Raw genomic sequence first — 21,874 nt, forward strand, 5'->3', positions numbered from 1 at the left:
CTGACTGGACACACTCTTGAGCCAGGTTCTCAGAATCCATTTCTCGTCAATGCTAACGGGTTTAGTAAAATATTAACGCAAGGTGTTAAGCCTACAATGCTTTTAGAGTTTTTTGAGTTTTACAGATTTATAGGAAATGGACTGAAATAGCCATCATCTACAATAAATTCTATTGTTCCCAGAAGGGGGAGATAAATCTCAAGGCGTAATTATACTCTGCCTGCCGTGACCTTTGAAGATGTGTATCTGCTTGAAAAATAACAGAACGATTCTTCCTTAGTGAAAAACATTTGAGTTTCTATTTGAAATATGACTGTAATGAAACATGCTTATGGATGCTTTATTTTTACTATTGTGGCTCTTTTTCCATTCCTTGGGGCTGGATTTTTCTCCCAGTCCAAATAGAAACTACAGGTCACATTTTGCAGCATATCTACATGCATCTTTCATTTGTCCAAAGTCCAACTGAAATTATTTTCTCCGTGTTTGTTTTCCAAGGATATGCCCGGATTTTACCTAAACCTAGTGGAAAACGGACGGCAGCAGCTGTAAACATTCACACTCTGATGAGCCCTCCAGGGGGACAATACTTGTTAGCAACACCTGCTGTTTGTTTAAATCTGCATGGGAAAATTAGGGGGCCACCCCTAAAACACTCACAGGGACCTACATAGCATCATCAGCAACACAATCCAAGTTCTTTGACCATTTCCCCAAAACCTCACCTTCTCAAAACACTGTGAAAGAAACCATGGGGGTGGGGTATGAAGGAGAAAGATGGGATGGAGCACAAGAAGGTGGATGGGGTCTGGGTTACCAGAGGACGGGGGAGGGGAGGAAAGGAGGGAGAAGGAGGAGGAGGGGAGACAAAGAAAGAAATGAAAACAAAAAGCCATTCCTGCCCCGCTTTCCTAGTTCTGAAAGTGTTTTTCTGTGTGTCCGACTCTGCAAACGGCTTCACCAAACATTAGCCATGTCGTCCTGCCTTTGGGCTCCAACGATGAGCCCGTGTGTGGGGTGTGGGGGTATCTACTGAAAACCTTTCTAAATCACGCTTGCTCTCACCTCTTTCCTCCCCCCAACACTTTTGGGTTCCAAATCACGTATTTTTGAGAGACCGATGAGCCTACAGTGCCGCCCTCTCTACTGTGTGTATCATCGGGAGCCCTGGGGCCAGCCAGCCCCCCATTCTTGCAGCTGATTACAAAGCACAGGGAACCAGGGCAGGGGGTGGCGGGGTTGGCCTGCCACGGGGCTTCACAGTGGGCTAGGGCAGGGCTTAGCTGACCCCCTGACCCTGGGCGCTGTTACCTAGGGAGGAGTCACGGAGATCCCACCACACCAGGGCACTTTGCCATCAAAAGTGAAGATGCCCCGTCTCCTGCCGTGAATTTCCGAGAATGAAACCACGAGTCAGTGTTCTGCCCTTGGCTTGGCTCTGCAGATTTCTCATTAAAAGAAAATGAAAACACAATCTTACCCGTGAGGAATTTTGCTCAGGACGTAATATCCAGTATAGGAGTGCTGATAGATCTGAAACAGACAAAGGACAAAACAAACAACAAAACAAAACAAGCATTGAGACAAAGGCCGTGACTGTGGGCGTTTTCAAATCACTGTGGATCCTGACAAACATCAGGGGCCAAAAGTCGTTAAGCAGGAGACCCCGGGGGCAAAGCCTTTGATTTATTTAGGAAGTTCATTTACATATCCTGTTTATTTTATTTTCATCATTTGCACATGGTTTACTGGGCAGCCCAGGGCAGCTGGAGGCTTGAAGTCATCTCCATGGCTACCAGGTTGCTGATTAAATCAGGGGCACAGATTTCCAGCTCAACTAAATGGAGCACAGAACTAATGGGGACACTGTAGCCAGCAGGGACTGTCACGTAGCCAGCGAGACCCAATGGGACAGGAAGACCCTGTGCTTTGGGACTTTCCTGTACATTATGGCAAATTCCACGGTGTGTCCTGAGGGAGGGGTGGTACTGAAGCCAAGATGCTTCAGTGGACAAACCCTGTCCCTCAGTCCAGTTTGATGCACACGGTTTAGCTTCAGAGAGTGGTCCATACGCTGAAACTCATCGCAGGGGCGGGGCGTGGCTTTCAAAGCGATGGTAAGAAAACACCAAAACAGCGCTTCCAAAATCCTGTAAACCCCAAATCTCAGATGCCCCTTCAACTCCTGAGAACCGTAGTTCACTTCCCTTTGTAACTAACTTCTGATAGTTGGTACCCTAAGGAAGTGTCCAGTGACTAGCATTTAAAGCCACCTTCCTAAAAACAGTAGGTGAGGGACAAGCCGCCAAACAAGACACACCCCTTGGAAAGCATGTGGAATAAGGGGAGCATCTGGGTACAGGAAAACTGAATTGTAAGGCATTTAAGTCCAACCCAAGCAAGATTTCATCTGAGGGTGGTCTCTCTCTAATCACTACATTGGAAATTGCCCAAATAAAGGGTGCATCTCTTAATTCTCAAGTTACAAGTCCAAGTTGATTGCTATTAACTGAAAAATCCAGGATATCAAAAGATATAATAAATATGCAAAGTAAGGTTGAAAGCCGATTTCTTGAATCCACCTGGGAATAGTGATTTCAATTCATTCCCTGGTTATAGCATTCCCAATCAAACACCTAGACTTATCTCTTTGCATACATCTTGAAATAGCGTACTAAATGTCCTGAAATTCCACTCTGTGAATATCTTCTGAGTGGAACCAAGGAAGAAAAGGGAGACCAAATGAAAACAACCTTCTAAGGTCAATGGTAAGAAGATGAGTGAACTATACATTTTCAATTCTATGTCTGCATTGCCAGGCAAAGAGGGGAAAAAAAAAAAAAAGCATAAATGGATGGCAAGTGTAATAAAATATCTTGAAGACTGAATCACTAATTAGAAAGATTCAAAGAAAAATGAGAGAGACAGATAAAACCTGAGACACTGGGTCTGCCAAGTATCTATGTAAAAGAAGTAGTGCGAATGTTGGTAAACTGTTCATGGAAACCTCAAAAGTCAAAGCGCAATTATGATTCACATGTCACTTTTAAAAAAGGGGGAAGTGGGAGGGAGACGGAAGAATTTTCTCATTGCTCTGAGATGAAACAATCTAATACTCTGTTCCACAAAACAGCCTCTCTCCCGGGGCCAAAAGAACCACAGGCATAAATGACACATCTCTTTAAAAGACCACAGATTTCAAGTTTTCATTTGCACAATGCCTTATCTTGAAAGGCATAAAAAAAAGCTTCATCTTCACTGAAAGAATTTGTTCCTTACAGAGAGAAGTCTTTCTTTTTTTGTGGTCTCTGTTTATCTGTTGTACTCATGTTTCTTCCTTTAAAATAGACCCTAAGTACTTCTAATCTTTAAATAGAGCCTAAGTATAAAGAGTGGGAATGTAGTAAGACGGGTTATTTTCTAAGACTACACTTTTAGACGTTCACGAAAATGAGTTACTTCGGTTTCTTCCTACACATCAAATGTCCCTTGCAAAATGAATATGTGAAAACTTGTTTCCCAAAATACCTTTCACAGGAAGGGAACACAATCTCAGCAAATTATTTTTTAAATGCATCATGTGAAATAGTTGCTATTGGCATTCAATAACTGCGGGACGGGGAATAACCAGTCAAGGATTTGTCCTGGGGTACGTTCCCATTTGGTTTGCTTCTTATATTGCTGAAGCGTCTGCAGCCCACAGCTTTCTTCCTCATCCCCTCCCCTCCCTCAGCCCCACTGAGCCATACTTTGAATTTCGCTCTGGTCTTTCCTGCCTCTGCCCAGCACGCACACATAGACTCACTTTCCACGGCCTTCCTCTAGGAAATCACCCATTTTGTAGTTTTAGGCCATTGTGACCTAAATATTGGTGAATCCCACAGATCCACCTCAATTGTAGACCAATACACCAGATTTCCACCTCTGCCTCTCCACCACACACCTCACAGGCGTCCCAAACTCAGTATTCTCCAAAAGAAGCTCTTCAACTACCCCGAACACCTGGCTCGGGAGCTCAAGCCTTAGCGTGCCCCATGTGACGAGCTCCCGACTGCACGGAAGTGCCTTGTGTCCCTCCACAGGCTTTCCCTTCCAAGATCCTGCAGAAATCCCATCTCATGGCAGAGCCAGTCTCTCTGAATTTTGAATCTCCTGTTTCATTCCTGTCGTTCAGTCACTGGCATTATCCCAGTGACCCAACATTTTGCCAAATGTATTACTTCCCGCCTCGTCTCTGCCCCCACGCTTAGGGCTGGCGGTCCAAGGAGCAGTAAGTCTTGATGTTGAAGCTGAGTGATGGTGGAAAGTTTCCCGAATAAATCAGTCCTTCCTAGAGGGGCGACCCCTTCTTCCAAGCAGAATGTCACCATCACCCCCATGTGCTAATGTCTCCATTGGGCACACATTTCCACACACCCTCCAGGGTATTTTATATCTTATTCATGAAGTTAAACCTCTTGCTGCAATGATTTAAAAAGAACAACCTTCGAGACCCAAGTAAGTACAGACTGAAATATTTAGTGAAAGGTAAAGATGTTTAGCTCCTGTGACATAAGTCAAATATTAGGAAATGACTCAATATATAAACCAAATGTTCTGTTTCTTCCCCTGGTTGCATGACTTTTCTTCCCATCCATATGGAACTTATAATTCACTGTAAAAATCTAGTGAAAACACGGGAGACACACAGTTGTCAGTTTTAAAATACAAAAGTAATGAAAAATCCTCAGGCTTCAGTATTTATACCTCAACTCCTTCTTCCCTCCTGGGATAACTGGTCTTCCACAAAACGTTTTAAATAGAAGAGAGCAGAGACGGTGATTTCCTCCTGCACCTGGAGTCTCTCGGGAGGCCTTGTTTTGCTCTCCACGCTGTGCCCAACCTTCATGCACTTTAACTCATTCTTTTGCGGCCAATTCCCATTTACCTAACTTATTAGGAGAGAATGTTTCCTTCATCCTGTGTCCTCCACATATCATGCTTTTTAGTGACGAGTTACTATGAAGATACCTGAGTATCAACAGAATATGATGAAAGACGAAGATGCATTTACATAGAGGAAATAGTTCAGAGATGAACAGTAAATATTTCAACTGTGATTCTCATTCTGTTTCCAAATGTCCATTTCAAGTGCATCTCTGACACCCCCACATAGCTGAGTAATTGTTCTTTACCATTTCCTCCCATCCCCACTGCAGCCATTGCAATTCCGGGCGTCTGTCCCTGTGTCTCAGGCTCACCTCCAGGAAACAAATGAAATCAGTCGTCGTGTTGCTGGGAAGACAGTCAGAGGATGGGCTCCATGAGACTTTCCTTCCGAACTAATTTTCAAGGGCACACACCAGGCGGTGCTGACTTCCTGGGAGCCTAGTCCCATCCCTCTGTCCCCTCTCCTCGACGGCCACTAAGCAGCAAACACCTGCTTTTCATACTGGGGCTGGCGGCCGATTTCCCTCTTCACTGCTTTTTCTGTTTTGTTGTTTTTGGCTAGGACGTTCTGCTGACTCATTCCTGATTTGGCTTGAGAACACAACACCCTCTTTTTTTTGTCCTTATTTTCTGTCTTCTTTTTCTCACCTGCACACACAACCTGTGGGACCAGGCTTGTGGACAGGCGAGATGAAAATAAATAAAACTTCCTTACGTTGTGTGAGCCTCTAAAGGTGGACAGAACATTTCCCGACACCCTTTAACTTAACCCTCACAGGCTGGAGCAGCTACTTCTTGCTTTGTCTTTTAAATTAAAAAAACTGAGGCTCAGAAATACAAATGGACTGGTCCAAGGTCATGCAATGTCGAAGGAAGAGGACTGGGAGGTTAAGGCCTTTTCATGTGCGGCTTAAAATTGTTTCTACTCCACCATGTTGGAAAGAAAAAGGGAACCAGCGTGCCCCAAGGAGACACCTGTCTATCTGCAGTTACGAGCATCCAGGAGACTCTTCCCGGCTGCCATCTTCTGTCCCCTAGACCACCTTTTCTTTACCAGCCAGAAATGCTGCTGATAGAGAACAATATCAAGAAGAAAATGACCCTGAGAAGATGACCACGACTAGCTCACCTACTGAAAGGCGTCGGTGGTCAAATCAAGGCCTCTGAGAACGGCACAGAATCCGGTGGGTCCTGGCGGTCGGGGGAAGCCGGGAAGAAAGGACGACAACCAAAAGAGGTGACAAGGGCGACGGCGAAGCTGCTTCTTTTTGGCAAACACAGGGCTGAGCTGTCTGCACGACACGCTCGAAGAGCTCCTGCCATAGCAGCACACGCATGTCTTCCTGGCCCCTCCTAGCAGAGCTCACGACCCTGACCCCTGGTCTCTCTTGACACTGCAGGTCACGTGCATTGAACTTACTTCCAAGAACAGACAAGGAAGATGGCGCACGACTATCTTGTTCTCTTCTCTGGGAAAAGAGCCTTAGGAGTAGAGAATCTCATTCGGCATCTCAGCACCATGAGACCGGACACGTCTACAAGTCCCTCCTTTGTAAGAAGACACACTGGAAACACCCATGTGCTTCCAGGTGCCAGGCTGCGTCCAATCCAGGCCGGCACCAAAGGCTCGCAAGGAGGAACCCACTCAACTTTTCCTCTCCCCCGCCCCCGTTCCCCCCTCCCCCATAAAGTCTCTGTGTGCACAGGCCCGATACTCCACAGCTGGCTGACTGCGGGCAAGCCAGCTGCACTGGCCTGACTTTCCAGTCTGTATTTCCAGTCCTCACTCTGTTATCACCTGCTTCACCTCCACTTGGGTTTTCCGCCCCATTTGTACACGTCATTTTTTTTCCAAAGGAAATAGGATAGGGAACAAGAAAACACCGGAGTATGTAACACACAGTGAAGGGGTTGTATCGTGAAATTTTATTTCAGTTCTGTACGTGTACTTGAACACTAGCTCAGGATGTAAAATGTACTTCTTGCTGTCTTGCTATGTGTCATGATGCAAAAAAGTGTGAGCTGTTGTTGTGTCGCAGGGGCTCTCCCAGTGTTACGGGTTGAATTCTGTCCCCCGCAAATTCATATGTTCAAGCCCTAACCTCCTCCCCCATATGCTAGACTGTGATCTAATTGGGACATTGGGTCTTCTCAGCGGTACTCTAGTTACGATGACAGCATGAGGGTGGGTGCTAATCCATTGTGACTCTCAAGAGGACATCTGGACAAAGAGACAGACACACATAGTGGACAGCCTGCATCAAGTGCCACAGGGAGAAGCTGTGTGACGACAGGACTGGGTGATGCATCTCTAACCTGAAGCACCAAGGATTGCTGACGCCACCGGAAGCTGGACAGGGTGAGGAAGGAGGCTCCCCTGCAGGTTTCAGAGGGTCGCAGCCCCGCAGACACCCTGCTTTTGGACTCTGGCCTCTGGACTGTGAGACCATACATTTCTGTTGTTCTGTGCCACCCAGGCTGGGTACTTTGTTACAACAGCCCTCGGAAGCTGACACACCAAGCAGGAGCCCTGTCAGTACCAGCACCACCCGGGACCTTGTTAGAGATACACATCATCCCACTGCACCAGAGTCCCCGGGCGTGGACGCCCACAGGACGTGCGTCAACAGCCCCCGAGGTGACTCAGGTGTGTAATTTGCACAAGCACCTGGCATGGCCAACAATTTGGAGAGAGATCGCCACTCACAGAATAGGGTTCCTTCAATTCCTGAAAATACGGTGAGGACCATGCACAGTTTTGTGAACGGTGGCCAGAACTCAGCTGATGCAGGAATAAGCTTTCCAGCCACATCATTAACCACAAGGAAGTTACGCTGACACCGCCCTCCCACAAACGCTACAGATGCGGTGGTTTTCAGAGCATCGGCCCCCAAACAGGAGAAACCCAAATATTTCCTAGCCACTGGGGTTTCATCCAAAATTTCTTTCTTTCTTTCTTTTTTTTTGTATTTGATGAAGTAAACACAAAATAGACGAGGAGTGATTTTTCACATGTTCTCCGTTCTCTCCAGAACAAGCCTGTGGGGTGGAAGAGCTGTAACGGGGGTGGGGGTGTATTCAACACCTCATCCAGGGGCCTCATTAAACCATCATAGAGACTTGCAATGTAATCAACCCTCCTGTCCGTTTCCTCAGTTGAGTAAGAGGCTCTGCCAATAACCAGAGCTTTTCTACACTGTCTGCCCCAGAGACCGGACTACTGGTGTCCTTTGCAGCAGCAGTAAACCTGGAATTAAGACACAGCTTTCAGCCTGGAAATCACTGCTGAGAATGGGAAGCCGGCAGCCAGCTCCCGAACACTATGGAAATGAAACCTGGGTTCCCCGTAAGTCAGCCTGACAGTGTACACCTGTTGTTTCCTAATTCTCTTCCTGCCATCAACTACCATCGTCCCGTTTCCTCCCTCTCCCCGTCCTTAGACCTGCGAGGACCAGCTCGGGAAGAGTGTTCCCAGGTGGAAGGTGATTTTCTCGAGTTCTGTGTCTGCTCAGGGTTGCTTATCTTTGTGGCTCGCAGGCTCTGATTCTAGCTCGCTTTCCATCCTTTTGGCTACATCTTTCTGGAAGAATCCAGCCGTGTGAGCCACAGGCTAGGACTTGTACCCTCAGCCATGGATGGCGGCGACTGCAGGAAATTCAGTGGGTCTTGTCGAGCTGTTCACACCTGGAGGTCTGGAATATTCTGCAACAGTCCCACACTGACATAGAATCTACAGGTAAACCGGGGCCATGAGGGTCAACCAGGGGCCTCTCTACATTTCCAGGATCACCAAATCTGGCATGTGTGACAGTTGTCATGACCTGCCTCTGTGATGACCTCTGGACTGGAATGACCAAATGCAATGCCACTTTCCACCCAGACAGGCACAGGGAGAGCGGAGTGATCCATCACTGGGTTGGGAAAACAGACAGAAGCGGTCTGCAGCGACCTGGTCCGGACAGGCCAGGACACAACCCAGGACATATGGTCTCCTCCTCCTCACCTTGTGAGTGATCCCACAGCCGGTGGAATAATAAGTTGTTTTCTCCGTTTAATGAGGGGAAGGCACTTATCAAAAGGAGAAATTCACCAAGGAACTGGTAACTGGGTCTGAAAATCGGTAACCGGGTCTGAAAATCGACAGAAAAGCAAAGGCGGGGGGATGTGGTGAGCACACCTTTCGAAGGAGTCCCTACGAGTGATGAGTGCATCGTCTGACATCACACGGCACGCGCCCCTTTCCCAGGCCTCGACGTGGACGTCACGCGTCCGTGGGGGACGGCACCGTGTGCTGCCAGGAGCTCTGTGTCCATCTTGAGGTGAGAGGGAAGGTGGCAGGTGGATGGACAGTGACCATGGGGTGTGAAGAGAAAACTTGATGACGAGGGGCTGGAAAGACCCTTTTCCATCAAGTCAAGAGAGGTAACGTTTAGAGCCCTTTTGTGTCGAACGCAAAATTTGAGAAAAAATTTAGAAAGCAAATATTGAAACAAATGTGGACGAAGCCATGTGATAACTGGTTACACGAGGGTTCTGTCCGCTCGTCACAACCTCAGAGGTTGTCAGTACACACCGGAAACGTGCTATACACACACTCTCAGCAGTCTTCCAAATCATGCCGCATTTGCCAGAAGCAGCCAAAAGGAGCGAATGTACAGTTTCCCAGGCAGAAACAAAAAGTAAATAGAAACAACAAAAAAAAAGAAAGGCAAGTCCACAGTAGACTCTCCTTGGGGAAAAAAGAACTCTTGAAAATGTGGGGGTAGTCGGTGTTTTCAATTCTGGGTTCTAAAAAGCGACTTCACTTTCATCTATGAATGCCCCCACATTTCTCGTGGTCTTAGCAGATCTCACAGCGCAGGGCATTCTAAAGTCAAGGACAGGCGATCGTAAGATGGCATCTCTTGGATATAATGCGACTTGTCTGCCTTTGGGGATGGGGAAGAATTTACCGAAACAATACGGGAAAGTACTGTCTGATTTTGGGCTCCATCCTGGGTATGAGGACAAACTAGGCAAATGAAGGTATGAAACTAAAGTAGCACAAATGGAAAAGGGCTGTGACAGCTGTGAGGACGACGCTTATTGCTTTTAAGATCGTGAAGAACACTCTATAGGCAGCATCAGAAGAAGAAAGACTCATTCAGAGTGAACAGATCCTAAAAATGACTCTTGTACAGCAGAGGGGAAAAGGTTGGCTTGTGGCAATTCTGCATGGAGAGAAATTCTGTGTTCTACACAAAAGGGCTCCAAATATATCATCTGGGGTTGACAATTCCAAAAACCTTTGAGGAATCACAGTGTGTGTCGCCTTTGGGAAGAAGTTTAAATAAGGGTTAGAAGAAAGGGAGGCGGCATTTTCAGACGCCACAAGATTACGATGATGCTGGCATCAGAAAGTGATCTGTCAGTACCGACTATGTGTTTGCCATATGCTTCAGGCCGTCTAATGGGCACTGGAGGAAGAACCCTGCCATGTTTGGAGTGGATTCTGAATTCTGTGTCGCTTTTCCCGGAGCTAGAAATACAGAAGCTCATTAGGGAGCGTGGCTCCTCTGGACACCAGATGGCAGCTGAGGGCTTTTCGGAGAGCTGGGTGCCACGGCAGACTTTTTTAAGGTGTGCCCCCCGCCCCCCGGAAGCTTCTAGTAGCCATCCTACAGACACATGAGGGAAAGAGCTGGGGAGTGCAGGCAACACTGAGCCCCAGAAACAGAGTCACCGAATCCAGCTCACGTCATTCGAGTCCTGGGCTGCAGCCCCGATGGCCCAGCTTTGGACAGGAAGTTGTCAGTCCCTCCCCCTTCTTTACTTAAGCCACGTCAAGTTTTCTTTCACATGGGGAAAAAAAAAAAGCATGACACATGCCAATCACCTCCTCACTTTAAATGCTCTTAAACATTCTCTCTCTCTCCCCAAACTGTCTTCCCTTAGCCTGGACCCTGGTAGTGATTGCCCATTGGGTGGCCATTCACAGAATCTATGTAACGGCTAAAATCATAGGGCTCAAGGGTCATTAAGGACTAGTTGAGGAAGCTAGCTGGCTCTGGTTTCTGGTCCCAGCAATCTTTTAATGATAAAGATGGCCAGGGCCTGGCCTCCTGACGTCCAGCCCAACGCGCCTCACTGCACGCTCCTCAAAGGGAAAGCGAAACGCCCCAAGGAGGTGCACACTTTACGTTCTGACCAGCTACCTCCTGTCAGAGCGGGCCCTCCGGCTGACCTGACCGCAGTGCCCAAGGCAGACCTCTGCCTGAAACCCTCTACCTGAAGGCTCCTCACGTGTTTGCCCAGGTAAGCCTCACACCAACCCATGAGGGCCCCAGGTGACATGTTATCTTCACGTCACAGATGATAAACTGGGTCTTAAAGGAGCCTGACTTGTGCCAAGTTTGCACGTTGACCTGGGGACCAGGGGACAACAAAATGGACACACCTCACCCAGTTTGCAATTTCTGATCGAGGGCCAGTCCTCAGTAAACACCCAGTGGCAAGGGGTACAGCAGGGCAGGCCCTGCCTCCCTCCCTCGGCTTTGTTAGCTGATCCACGTGTGCCAAGTGGTTAACGCTAACACCTCGGGATGCTTCCATTAAAGGACAGATTCACAGTGTGTGGCTCCTCCCAGGAGAACTGAACTGCAAGTTTCTGCTGGTTGCTTTGCTGCTGACATTAATTCAAGTGCACACGATAAAGGGACCCCAGATAGACCTGAATAACATGGTTTTCAAAGAAAGGTAGGCCAACTATGTCAGAGAACAGAAAACAGAGCTATAAAACCCAATAAACCATTCAAAGCAAGGCATGGAAATCTGTCTTGAGTGGAAACGTGTTCCGTTTGCATCTGACTTCTGCCTGGAAGAAAGCTACATCAACACTTGCAGGAGAAAGAAAATGCAAACAAGGGAACACCACTTTCCTCCCTCTTCCCTTCACACGTCACAGTCGAATACCATTATCAGTTGGTTATGACACAGGCTCCAACTCTTCCCATAATGAAAGAGACTCAGGAAACAGGAAAATTATAAACAGGCGGAACAAAACCAGTTAAAGAAGCTGAGCTACACAAGGGAACCCTCCGTCAGCCCTGTTTCCTTGAAGAGAGAAAGAAGGGAAGGAGGGAGGGAAGGAGGGAACAGAGTGCAGGACGCGGGGCCACGTGGAGGTGCTGGATAGGAAAGGGGGACCAGCAGAAAGGAGAGAGCACAGCAGAAGGGAGTGGAGGGGAGGAGAGCGGTAACCGTGGAGACAAGGTGATGGAGAGAAAGGCGGAGAGAGTGTGTGCAGCTGGCGAGTGGCTCTGAAGAGGCGTCATGGAAAGGACGTGTCACCAGGAACACTGCGCCTGGAGCCCGGGCGTGACTGGCCACTGGTTCCTTTCCCTCTTTCCCTCTGCGGACGCACTCCTGCGGCTTCAGCATGCGCTTGACGATGTCCAGCTAAGGTCGAAGTTCAGGGGAGGGGTTGCCTCCTCCTCACGGTTTTAAGACTAGTCGATGGGATTATCAATGAGAAGGTTCATTTGATAGGGGCGCCTCAAACGCATGTCTTTCCTTGAAAAGATTCTACCTCATCTCCCCAGGTGGTGGTAGAACCATTCATTGTAGCAACATTCACAAGCCACCTGGCAGTGGATGTCAGGATGTAACACTTTTGGCCACCACAGCTATTGTTAGGCCTGTGCCTAGTTAACTGCAAGAAACTATCCAGAATGTAATAATGATACCAATTCGTCTCAGGCAAGTTGCCAAGTAGGCATTAGCACAGCAAGTGAATTTTGCTGGCAGCCGTCTCAGGTTAAAGCACCATTTAGACAGAGAGCTTGAAGGAACTGTAGGAACGATGAGTCAGCATCAATTTCTGATGGAGGTGAGAGGCTGGGAGTTGGGAATGACAGTTCAGTAAGAAAAAGCCCAATGCCACACAAACTGCCAGGGTTTATGAAAGGACATGTCAGACGGGTGGGGAAGAGTGAAAAATCAGTGTGGACTCTGGAAAGAAGAGAACCTAATAGAACCTAATAGAATTTTCCAGAGCATGGCAAATGGAAGCAGGTTCACGCATTTGCGCACACACGGACACACGAGCACAAAGAGGATATAAACACACACAGAACAGACGTTACTTGGGGTTCAATACAAAATGTGACGTAACACTGATGCAGAGATCACAGGTTGGCTGGGAGCCACGCGCCGAGGCAGAACTCAGCAGAGTCCAGTTCCACAGGAGACACTTCCGGCAAGAAATGACAGACTCAGTGTCAGAAGCTGGAAGCGCCCAGGGGCAGGAGATTCATTTGCAGCCCAACTTCTGCAGCCGTCCTTTGTCTGCCCACACAACCCTGGGTGTATTCGCACCTCACGGTCCTCATTCATTCCCGCCTTCTCAGTGGGATGCCTGCCCATCCGCATTTCAGGACTGGATCATTCTCCTCTTTTGCCAGACACTGAATTTCGAGTCTCTCTGTTGGATGAGGCCATTTGGAATTACGTGCAGCCACCATGCTTCTTGCTGCCTCTAACGTGCAGCAGTGAACACGGTCACCACTCATTTCACACTCAGAATTTGCTGCTTAACACGAGTGAACAGAAATCTCATCCCTTTGGCTGGATTACGAGCCGGTAAAGTAGAGGCAGGGCGTTCTTTCTCTTTCAGGGGGCAAGACTCTGTCCTTTTGCCCACTAGGGCACACTCAGCATCTAACGCACCACCCGCAGCATGGCAGTCACTCGGTAAGTGTCTGGTAAGCAAAGGAATCAGGGAGTGACTAGACCGACGAGCTGTGCATGGCTGCGTCTGACATGGGAGAGAAGGTCGAGACCGGTGCTTGGGTTTCCAAAGAGAATGTGGAAAGCAGAATAAATTCTGGAAGAATGCTGGGGTGAAAGGAACCAACAGATGTACTGAAGATAGATTGAGTCCAGAAAAGGAGCACATGACTTACAATACGTTACATGGACAGCCTAGGAGGTGGGCCGGAGGTAAAGGAGCAAAGACCTGGGAAGACCAGGACGGGTGGACACTGGTGCCTGGAAGCAGAGGTGGTGTGTTCTATACTGACTGTGATCAGACTGCCACACCGTGTGCTACATGTGTGTGAGTATGTACATGTGTGTATACATGTGTGAGAGCATGTGTTCATGTGCACATGTGTGAATGCATGCATGTGTATGCATGTCTGAGTGCATGTGTGCATGTGTGAGTACACATGTGCATGTGTGAGTACACGTGTGAGTGCATGTGTCTAACTGTACGTGTGAGTGCATGTGTGCGTGTGAGCATACGTGTGCATGTGTGTACACACGTGAGTGCATGCATGTGTTTATGTCTAAGTGTGTACATGTGAGTGCATGTGTGCACATGTGTGTGTGTGTGTATGCCTGTGTGTGTACTATAGAAGCAGTAGACATGCACAAAAGGCACTTCAGGGCACAGGACAATATGTCACAAGTACAGGGAAGTAACCAAGTACACGTGAACCAAACCAGAGCACTGAATTTGGCTCGAGAGTCAGTCCCTTAGTGCACGGACCTGAGAGTTTGCATCCTGGATGTGACCGCTTCAGGAAACCGTCGGTGGGAAATGTGTACGATCGCAGCAGCAGCAGACAAGGAAAGTCACCTGGGGGCTCGCTCACAGGGACAGTGCACAGAACAGAGGCGTCACTGGCTCCCCAGGCATGGTCGGTAAAGCTGACAGAGAATACCCTTCCCTTAAACACACACAGACACAACAGCATGAAGCTTATGGAAAATACGTCAAGCTGGAAATAAGGGAAATTTCCAGGGGCCGGAAGTGAAGGTAAAATTCGTGATAAGAACATCGAGGTTCAGCTTCAGCCTGGGCAGTGTAATGGGGGCGTCAGGTCTGAATCCAGGCTTAGGTCCGGTCTGAGGTTTGAATGCCCTCTTGGGGGCAGGGTTGGTACCTTGGGCCTCAGTGTGGTCATGAGCCGAAACTGTGGACCCCTAAAAAATCCACGTATGGATTAGCTTCTCTTGAAAGTGGGACGAGAAAACTCTATCTACCAGCCCCAAGCAGGGGCAATCCAGTTTTCTGTCTCGCCAGAGCTCTGGGTGGGATAAGGTGGGGTGGGGTGGGAGTGAAACTTTGCCTTGTGTATATGTGGAGTCGTATTTGCACCACCTACTGGTCAGGCAGTCTCCAGAGAGAAATGAACACAAACACAGTCCAGGGACGTTAGAACTCCTGCAGCAGCAGCAGCAAACCACTCTGTAGGGTCACCTTGACAGCGGAGAGCACACAGTTAAACCACTCTCGCTTGAGAAGAGCTCTCAGGGAAAAATTATAAATCATAAAAAATAAACCATCCTGAAGATGAGCAGAGTAAATAAAAAAAATCTTCACCCTCCTCCCAAAAGGTTTTTAAAGAACCACACAGTATTTCTAGATAGTACAAAACATATACCCACTGAAATATAAAGTTAATGGACCCATTATGCAACAGATTAAACATAATTGAAATGAAATTAATGAACTAGAATACAGATTAGAGCAAAGTGTGTACCATATAGCATTGAGAGATAATGAGATAGAAATAAACATTAAAAGACACGTAAGAATAAAGTAAGAAAGCCATACATATAGAAGACATTCTAGAAGGAAAGAAAATAAGAAAAACATTTTCTCTGAATAAAGAGACTATGGTATGAATTCATTTAGAGTTAAAACACGGTGCCTCAAAGTGAAGAAGTATAACTAGTCAGGAGCAGCATAAATAAAAATAAATCTCCATTTATATAAATCACAGTGAAAAGCAATCAGGGAAAAAAGATTTCCTACAGAAGAACAAAGATTTGATCGTATGCAGAATTTCTATCAGCAACAATAGAGGCTCCAAGAAAATGGATTATCATCTTCAAAAATGGAAGAAAAAGAAACCCATTATTTCAGCTAAGCTATTATCTATATGATGATGGCCAAACAAAAAAACCGAAGCAGTTTATCATCACAGACATTCACTGAGATGCCCAGGAAAGGAGACTGAGCCGCGAAAGGAGAAACGAGGTCAGCTATCAACAGAGAGCAAAGAAATGGCTAAGGAGGTAGGGCAAGCCAAACAGGTGTATGAAGCAATGGTGATCGTTGTGACTCTTTGGGGAAGGGTTACACAAGACGGAACTGGAATGCTGGACAGCAGTAGCACATGAAGTGGGGCCAGAGACGATGCAGAGAAAACAGCTGCCAAGAACATTTGATCAACCCTAGGAAAAAATGCAATAGGGAGCAACCTGGGCAATGAAGAGAAAGCATGGTATGTAGAAAAAACAAAATATGATTTTAGGAATAACCAACATTTATCAGTCATCAGTAATTTATCATTTATCAGAATCAGTAATCAGCATTTATCATTTATCAGTAATCAAGCCAGCGAGCAATTTTAGAGCCCCTACTTCCACGCTAAATTCATGTCATTACTGTTACGACACTTGATCAGGCAGCAGTCGACCGCCGAAGTGTCCAGTGTGCACCTAAAATCCACCCCAAATAGAGTCCCCTCGTCACAGCAGACACCACGGCGCTCCTTTAATCCAGGCTCCATGGTGGCCGCCATCGTTAGCGCGACCAGGGTGGTCTCGTGGGTGGGTCCCTAAAGACAGGTAATGCCAAACAGGTGCATCCGGACTGCACTGGCCTATGTCCGTTACAGTGTGGCAGAGTTCATTCCAGAACCCAAAGAAGAAAGCAGCGCCGCTGACCTACTGTTAGGCTCCTTTCCTGGATCACAAGGACGGATTGGGCAAGAGTGGGCGGGAATTGTGTTCCCTGGTTTCCAGGGGATAACGGCCGCCTTTTGTCTGTCAGAGCTGCTGCAACCTAGTTAGAATGTCGCTAGTCTTGTGCACCATTGTTCGGCTGTTGGAATCAGTGACAATTGACAATGCACTTGGGTGGCCAGTTGGAAACTGGGCAATGACATGGGAGCAGGGCCAGCGCCATGGCTCAGGAGGGTCTGCAATACATAACATCAGCTGAATGAAAACCCGAAAAACCGTTTGTTCTGCACAGTTCACATGTAGAAGCTCACTGTTCGAATGTTTCCATCCGGGAACGTCTTTTTTTACCTTATGAAGTGGTTTCCACCTTATAATGAAGTGTTGAATAAGCTCTGTCTCTTGGTATCAAATTCAGGACTTGAAATTTAAGTGTGCTTGGGAAATGCAAGCACAGGCTCACAAACTAATAGGTAGTATTGGTCTATAAGTTATCTTGATTTTAGTAAACAAACATCTCACTGTTTTAACAGAAGTCTAAACAGAAAACATTGACCACATTGGCTATTTTTTCTTAACTATTGGTTATGGGTTGAATTGTGTTCCCCCCTAAAATGATATTGTTGGAGTCTTACCCCGCCCCAGGACCTCAGAATGTGACTTTATTTGGGCAAGGACTTGACGGAAATCATCAAGTTAAAATGAGGTCTTGTGGGTGGGCCCTAATCCAATGGATGGTGTCCCCCCAAAGGGAAATGTGGACACAGACAGGCACACACAGAGGGAGACGCCACGTGACAATGAAGGCAGGGACGGGGGTGCTTCTACAAGCCAAGGGACTCCAACCATGGCCAGCAAACCCCCACAGGCTGGGAGAGAGGCCCGGGACAGCGTCTCGCTCACGGCTTCAGAAGGAGCCAACCCTGCCCGCACCGTGACCTTGGGCTTGCAGCCTTCAGAGCCGAGTGAGGCCGGTGCATTTCTGCTGTCTGGACTACTCCCTGGGGGCTGTGTCTGCAGCCCCAGCAAACCGATGCACTCTGGAGGTGGTCACTCAGGGCGGTGAGCCTGGGCGGTGGGCACCCCACTTTTGTTCCTCTCTTTCCCACGCTGTGCTCCTGTCACGGCAGCTTCGACGTCCTGACAGCCCCGTTTTCCCACCTCAGGGCTTTTATAGATAGTCTTCCCTCTGCCTCCGAGTCCTGAGAAGTCCTAGGCTGCTTCTTTACTCCTTTCAGACTTTCGTGACAGTGGACCAGTTCATTAGATAATCACCTTCCCGCCAATTATTAGCTAATAACTCCAAAAATACTTTAGTCACAGTCTTTTCAAACCTCGTATTTTAAATGATCTTAAAAAAAACAAATGGACCCATAAGAATACTGCCTCGTGCTTTCAAAAAATCTGAAGAAGTGGGTTTTATCTCAAATGAAGCGGGAAGATATCCCTTTCCTCAAGATGCTCAGATTTGACTCCTCTGTCTACATCTGTGGGTTGGGCCTCTCAGGCTCTCCGGAAGGTTGACACGGTTTCTTCAATGTTCTCTGCATAGGCACAGACACTCTAGTCCCCTCAGCTATTCCTTCAAGGCCTGCCTCAACATCCATTTTCTTTCTAGAAGTTTCTCCCATATTAATCTATAGCATGCCAGGCTTTCTCTTGCTTTCTGTGTCCTTCACACCTTCATATACCATGGGTATAAACACGTCATGGGCATCTTTACGGTTTTCTCAACGTTGTGCTTGCGTATTGTCACAATTAACACAGCCCAACGCTGACCAGGCTCCACGTCCACAGCTAGAAGGCAAATTCCTCAAAGCAGGAGTTAGTCCCTCCCCCTCTACTCCTGTGAGCAAGCAGCGGAGCACCGGGCTAGTGGGAGACACTCAAGGCATTTTTCACTGTCAGCACGGAGAAAAAAATGGAACGGTTTTACTTGAATGATTTTCGTAATTTGGGTCAAATGCCCCCTTTCCTGTCCATGACTAAAATGAATACCTGATTCTGGGAAAAGTGAGTCCCACGCTGTTCTAAAATGTGAGATGAGGGTTTTTATGTACAAAGAAATATGCTCCCAAGTGCAAACTCCACCAGGGTGCCAGAACTTATTAGCATGCTAAGCTAAAGGGAAGTGCTACAAATCAAGGCCGCCCTGCCTCTGCCTGCCTTACTCTCCCCTCCACGGAAGGAACTGAGAGAAGACGAGAAGAGCTTCTGCACTTAGCAAGGGAGGGCCTTGTCATCGGCGTCCTCTGCACTCTGATGGCCAGGGCCACCTCGCCGGGACTTCTGAACTCACTGTAACCGTGGAAGGAATATCGCTCATTCAGCCAGCACCACCCTCTTAGACGCACACTCATGAAAGCAGCCTGTAGTTGATAAACCCACAGTGGGTGGTCTTTACTAAATGATCTATTCACTCCCTTTGCGGGTGGGGTGATTCAGGCCCGAAGAGTTCTCAAGGTCAGAAAGCTGCAGTTCAGGGGGCCACCTGGTGAGAGCCCAGGACTCTCCCCGGCACAGGTGGCTTTGGGAAGGACGCTACAGGAGACGGAGGCGGGGGGAGGGCAGGAGAGGGAGGAGCTAAGGAGACAAGAACACAAGCAGGGCAGCAACAGCGGGAGAACGCGGCCGGAGGAGCGTGATGGAGCGGGCGAGGTGAGGGAGGCAACGGGAAGCGAGGGAGTGGTCCTAGGGGACACCTTACGTCCTTTTTGATTTAGTTACATTCCAAAGCGCGAGGCTATTTTTACATTCATCAACATCCCATAAAAACTTGGACCTCAACATCACAAGAGATCAATTATTCAATGAGGGGTCGAAAAAACACAAAGTTGATCAAAATACGAATGCGATGCCCTTGTAAGCACGTCCTGCCCTGGACCTGGGTCCAGGAGCCCCGTCTCAGCAGTCCACACAGGTCGGGTCTCTACTCACGTCTCCCACACTGCGCCCGGGGAAAGCCCGGCTGTGCAGCCAGGCCATGTCCGTTTGGTCCACGTCAGAGCAGAGCCCCACTGGAACCCACACAGCCTCTTCACCCGGTTTTGTCCGACTGAACCTCACCACGGAGAGCTCCCTACGTGGCAGCATGGCGGTCGGTGCTGTGAGGCGAGCGCAGAGGTGACGGCAGAAGCAATACTTCGTATTCCTCTCCAATCCTTAATCAGACGCATGTATTAAGGAAGCCAAATACAAATGCAAGAGTGGGTATGATTACATGTCACAGGCTCAGAGGCAGCAAACACTACAGGAATTCAGTGTCACAAGCAGCTTCTGGCCAGAGGTGACCTGGGGTGAGAAGGACAATTATTGCACCTAAAACTCATTAACCCACTAACATCTATTCATTCATTCATTCATTCATTCATTCAATCAGTATTTTCTTAGGTTACATGGTGGGGCAAGACACAGAGGAGACGATAATGAGTAAGATATACTCCCTACCTCCATGGAGCTTGAGTCTAGCAAGGGACACACACACACACACACACACACACACACACAGTGATCTGTCATGCCGGTTTGCAAACAGCAGTAGCACCTGAGCACATTACAGAATGGCTGAGTGCTGGTAGAAGGCTCGTACGACGTGAGAACTTCCGTCCACACTCCCCTGAGCTGTCCTTCCTGAGCAGGATTTCCCGTCCATAAGAATCACCTATATTAGGACAACCATGGGATAAACATGCCTCCTTGAGTAATCCTTTGGTTCACGAAAGAATGAGAATCCATCAGAACCTACTGCCTTGGAAGATTAGGGGACCGGTCGTCATTTCTGCAATTTCCCCTGGGTGACCAATAAATGGCACATTTCCTTCTGAAGAGAGCCTCGCGCTTCTTCTGCCTATATGGAGGCTGCTTTAAGACTGTAGACCACACGTATCACATGCTGATGATGTTATTAGCAGCTAAATTGTTGTCAGTGCAATTCCGGTAGGTGACAGCTGTGAACAATGCTGCCTAATTCACAAGCAGAATCGTTTTGTGCAGAAATTGGGCCCATGGTTAAATGGTAGAGGGATTTGCTTTTCCTGTTTGATCTGGTTCTGATCTGCCAGGTTCTGAGCTGGCAGCTGTTATCTCCTCTGCTGGACCAGGGCCTGCTTATATTTAGACAGTGGAAATGCTGTTGAAACAGCAGGGCCTTAATCTGGGCAGTTTCGCTCCCAGCATGCAGCAGGGCACACAATGCGATCTGCCACACGCCCTTTGTTCCCGTCTCCTTCCAGACTTTTAATTATCTCAGGCTGTCTTCCCAAAGAGAGGCCACCGAGAAAAATGACAGTACCTCCTTCTCTGTGACCGTTACCACCGCCGTGATTATCGTACACGTGGGCGCCATGACAATCAGCGCTGGTCACCATCCTTGCCGTTGCTGCCTTCTCCTTCATCGTCATCACTTTCGGCCGCTGCCATCATTTGGTTCAACTGTGAGTCTTAACCCTCATCTCTAGCAATGGCTCCTTTCCTGTATCAAAAAGCTTTCTGCAAAGTAAAAGCTCATTCTGGGCACCTGTGGTGATGAAGCAGGGTCAGAGGGGATGGAGCAGCTGCCCTTCCAGCACATAGAGAGAGCATTTTCATCACTGCGGGAAGTCTCATTGGCCACTGCTGTGTCAACAGAGGCAGGAGATTTGACAGATGGGAAGTTCTCAACTTTCGACTTCCATCAGTCTACAGAAGGAGTCTCTGACAACCAGGACCATTCCACTTGGGAGAGGGAGGTCTACAGGGAAAGAACTCTGTGTCAACAGAACCAAGGAATAACGAGAGAGGAAATGTCTTCCCCAGGGAGTTGTGCTGTACGGTGACAGAGAGACCTGCCAGCACCCCTGAGTCATGGAGCTCTCTGGTTGTGTAAACCACAGCACAAGTTAGAATGATCACAGACACACACACGCATGATGAGAAAGGAAGAAAGGGAGAGTTAGAAGGCACCCGCTTAATATCCATTCAGTTAATAATACAAGTAGAAGAAATTCTGGGACTCGTTAAAATTCTTAAGTGACATGCTAAGCAACAACAAAAGCAGACATTTACGTCCCACCCAGCCCCACCGGTCAACGAAAGTGAAACAAAACATTAAACAAAACTAGTCAGCAAACCCGGGAACACACATACTCAGGTGGCAGCTGGAAGAAAGATTTGGGTACACTGAATCACACGGCCAGTTTTCTGCATCGAGATTCTGGTTTCCACTGACAAATGG

General features: G+C 47.9%; 1 protein-coding gene across 1 annotated transcript in view; it reads right to left on the minus strand.

Moving 5' to 3' along the window:
- The window catches only part of DPP6 (dipeptidyl peptidase like 6), a 426,206-nt gene that overhangs the window by 118,869 nt on the left and 285,463 nt on the right, over window positions 1-21,874 (minus strand). Inside the window, exon 6 of the mRNA XM_033098964.1 lies at window positions 1,481-1,533. Coding sequence (XP_032954855.1) covers window positions 1,481-1,533 — 53 coding nt within the window. The remainder of the gene's footprint in view (window positions 1-1,480; window positions 1,534-21,874) is intronic.

This window comes from Rhinolophus ferrumequinum, chromosome 26, assembly GCF_004115265.2.
Source record: "Rhinolophus ferrumequinum isolate MPI-CBG mRhiFer1 chromosome 26, mRhiFer1_v1.p, whole genome shotgun sequence".
NCBI classification, from domain to species: Eukaryota; Metazoa; Chordata; class Mammalia; order Chiroptera; family Rhinolophidae; genus Rhinolophus; species Rhinolophus ferrumequinum.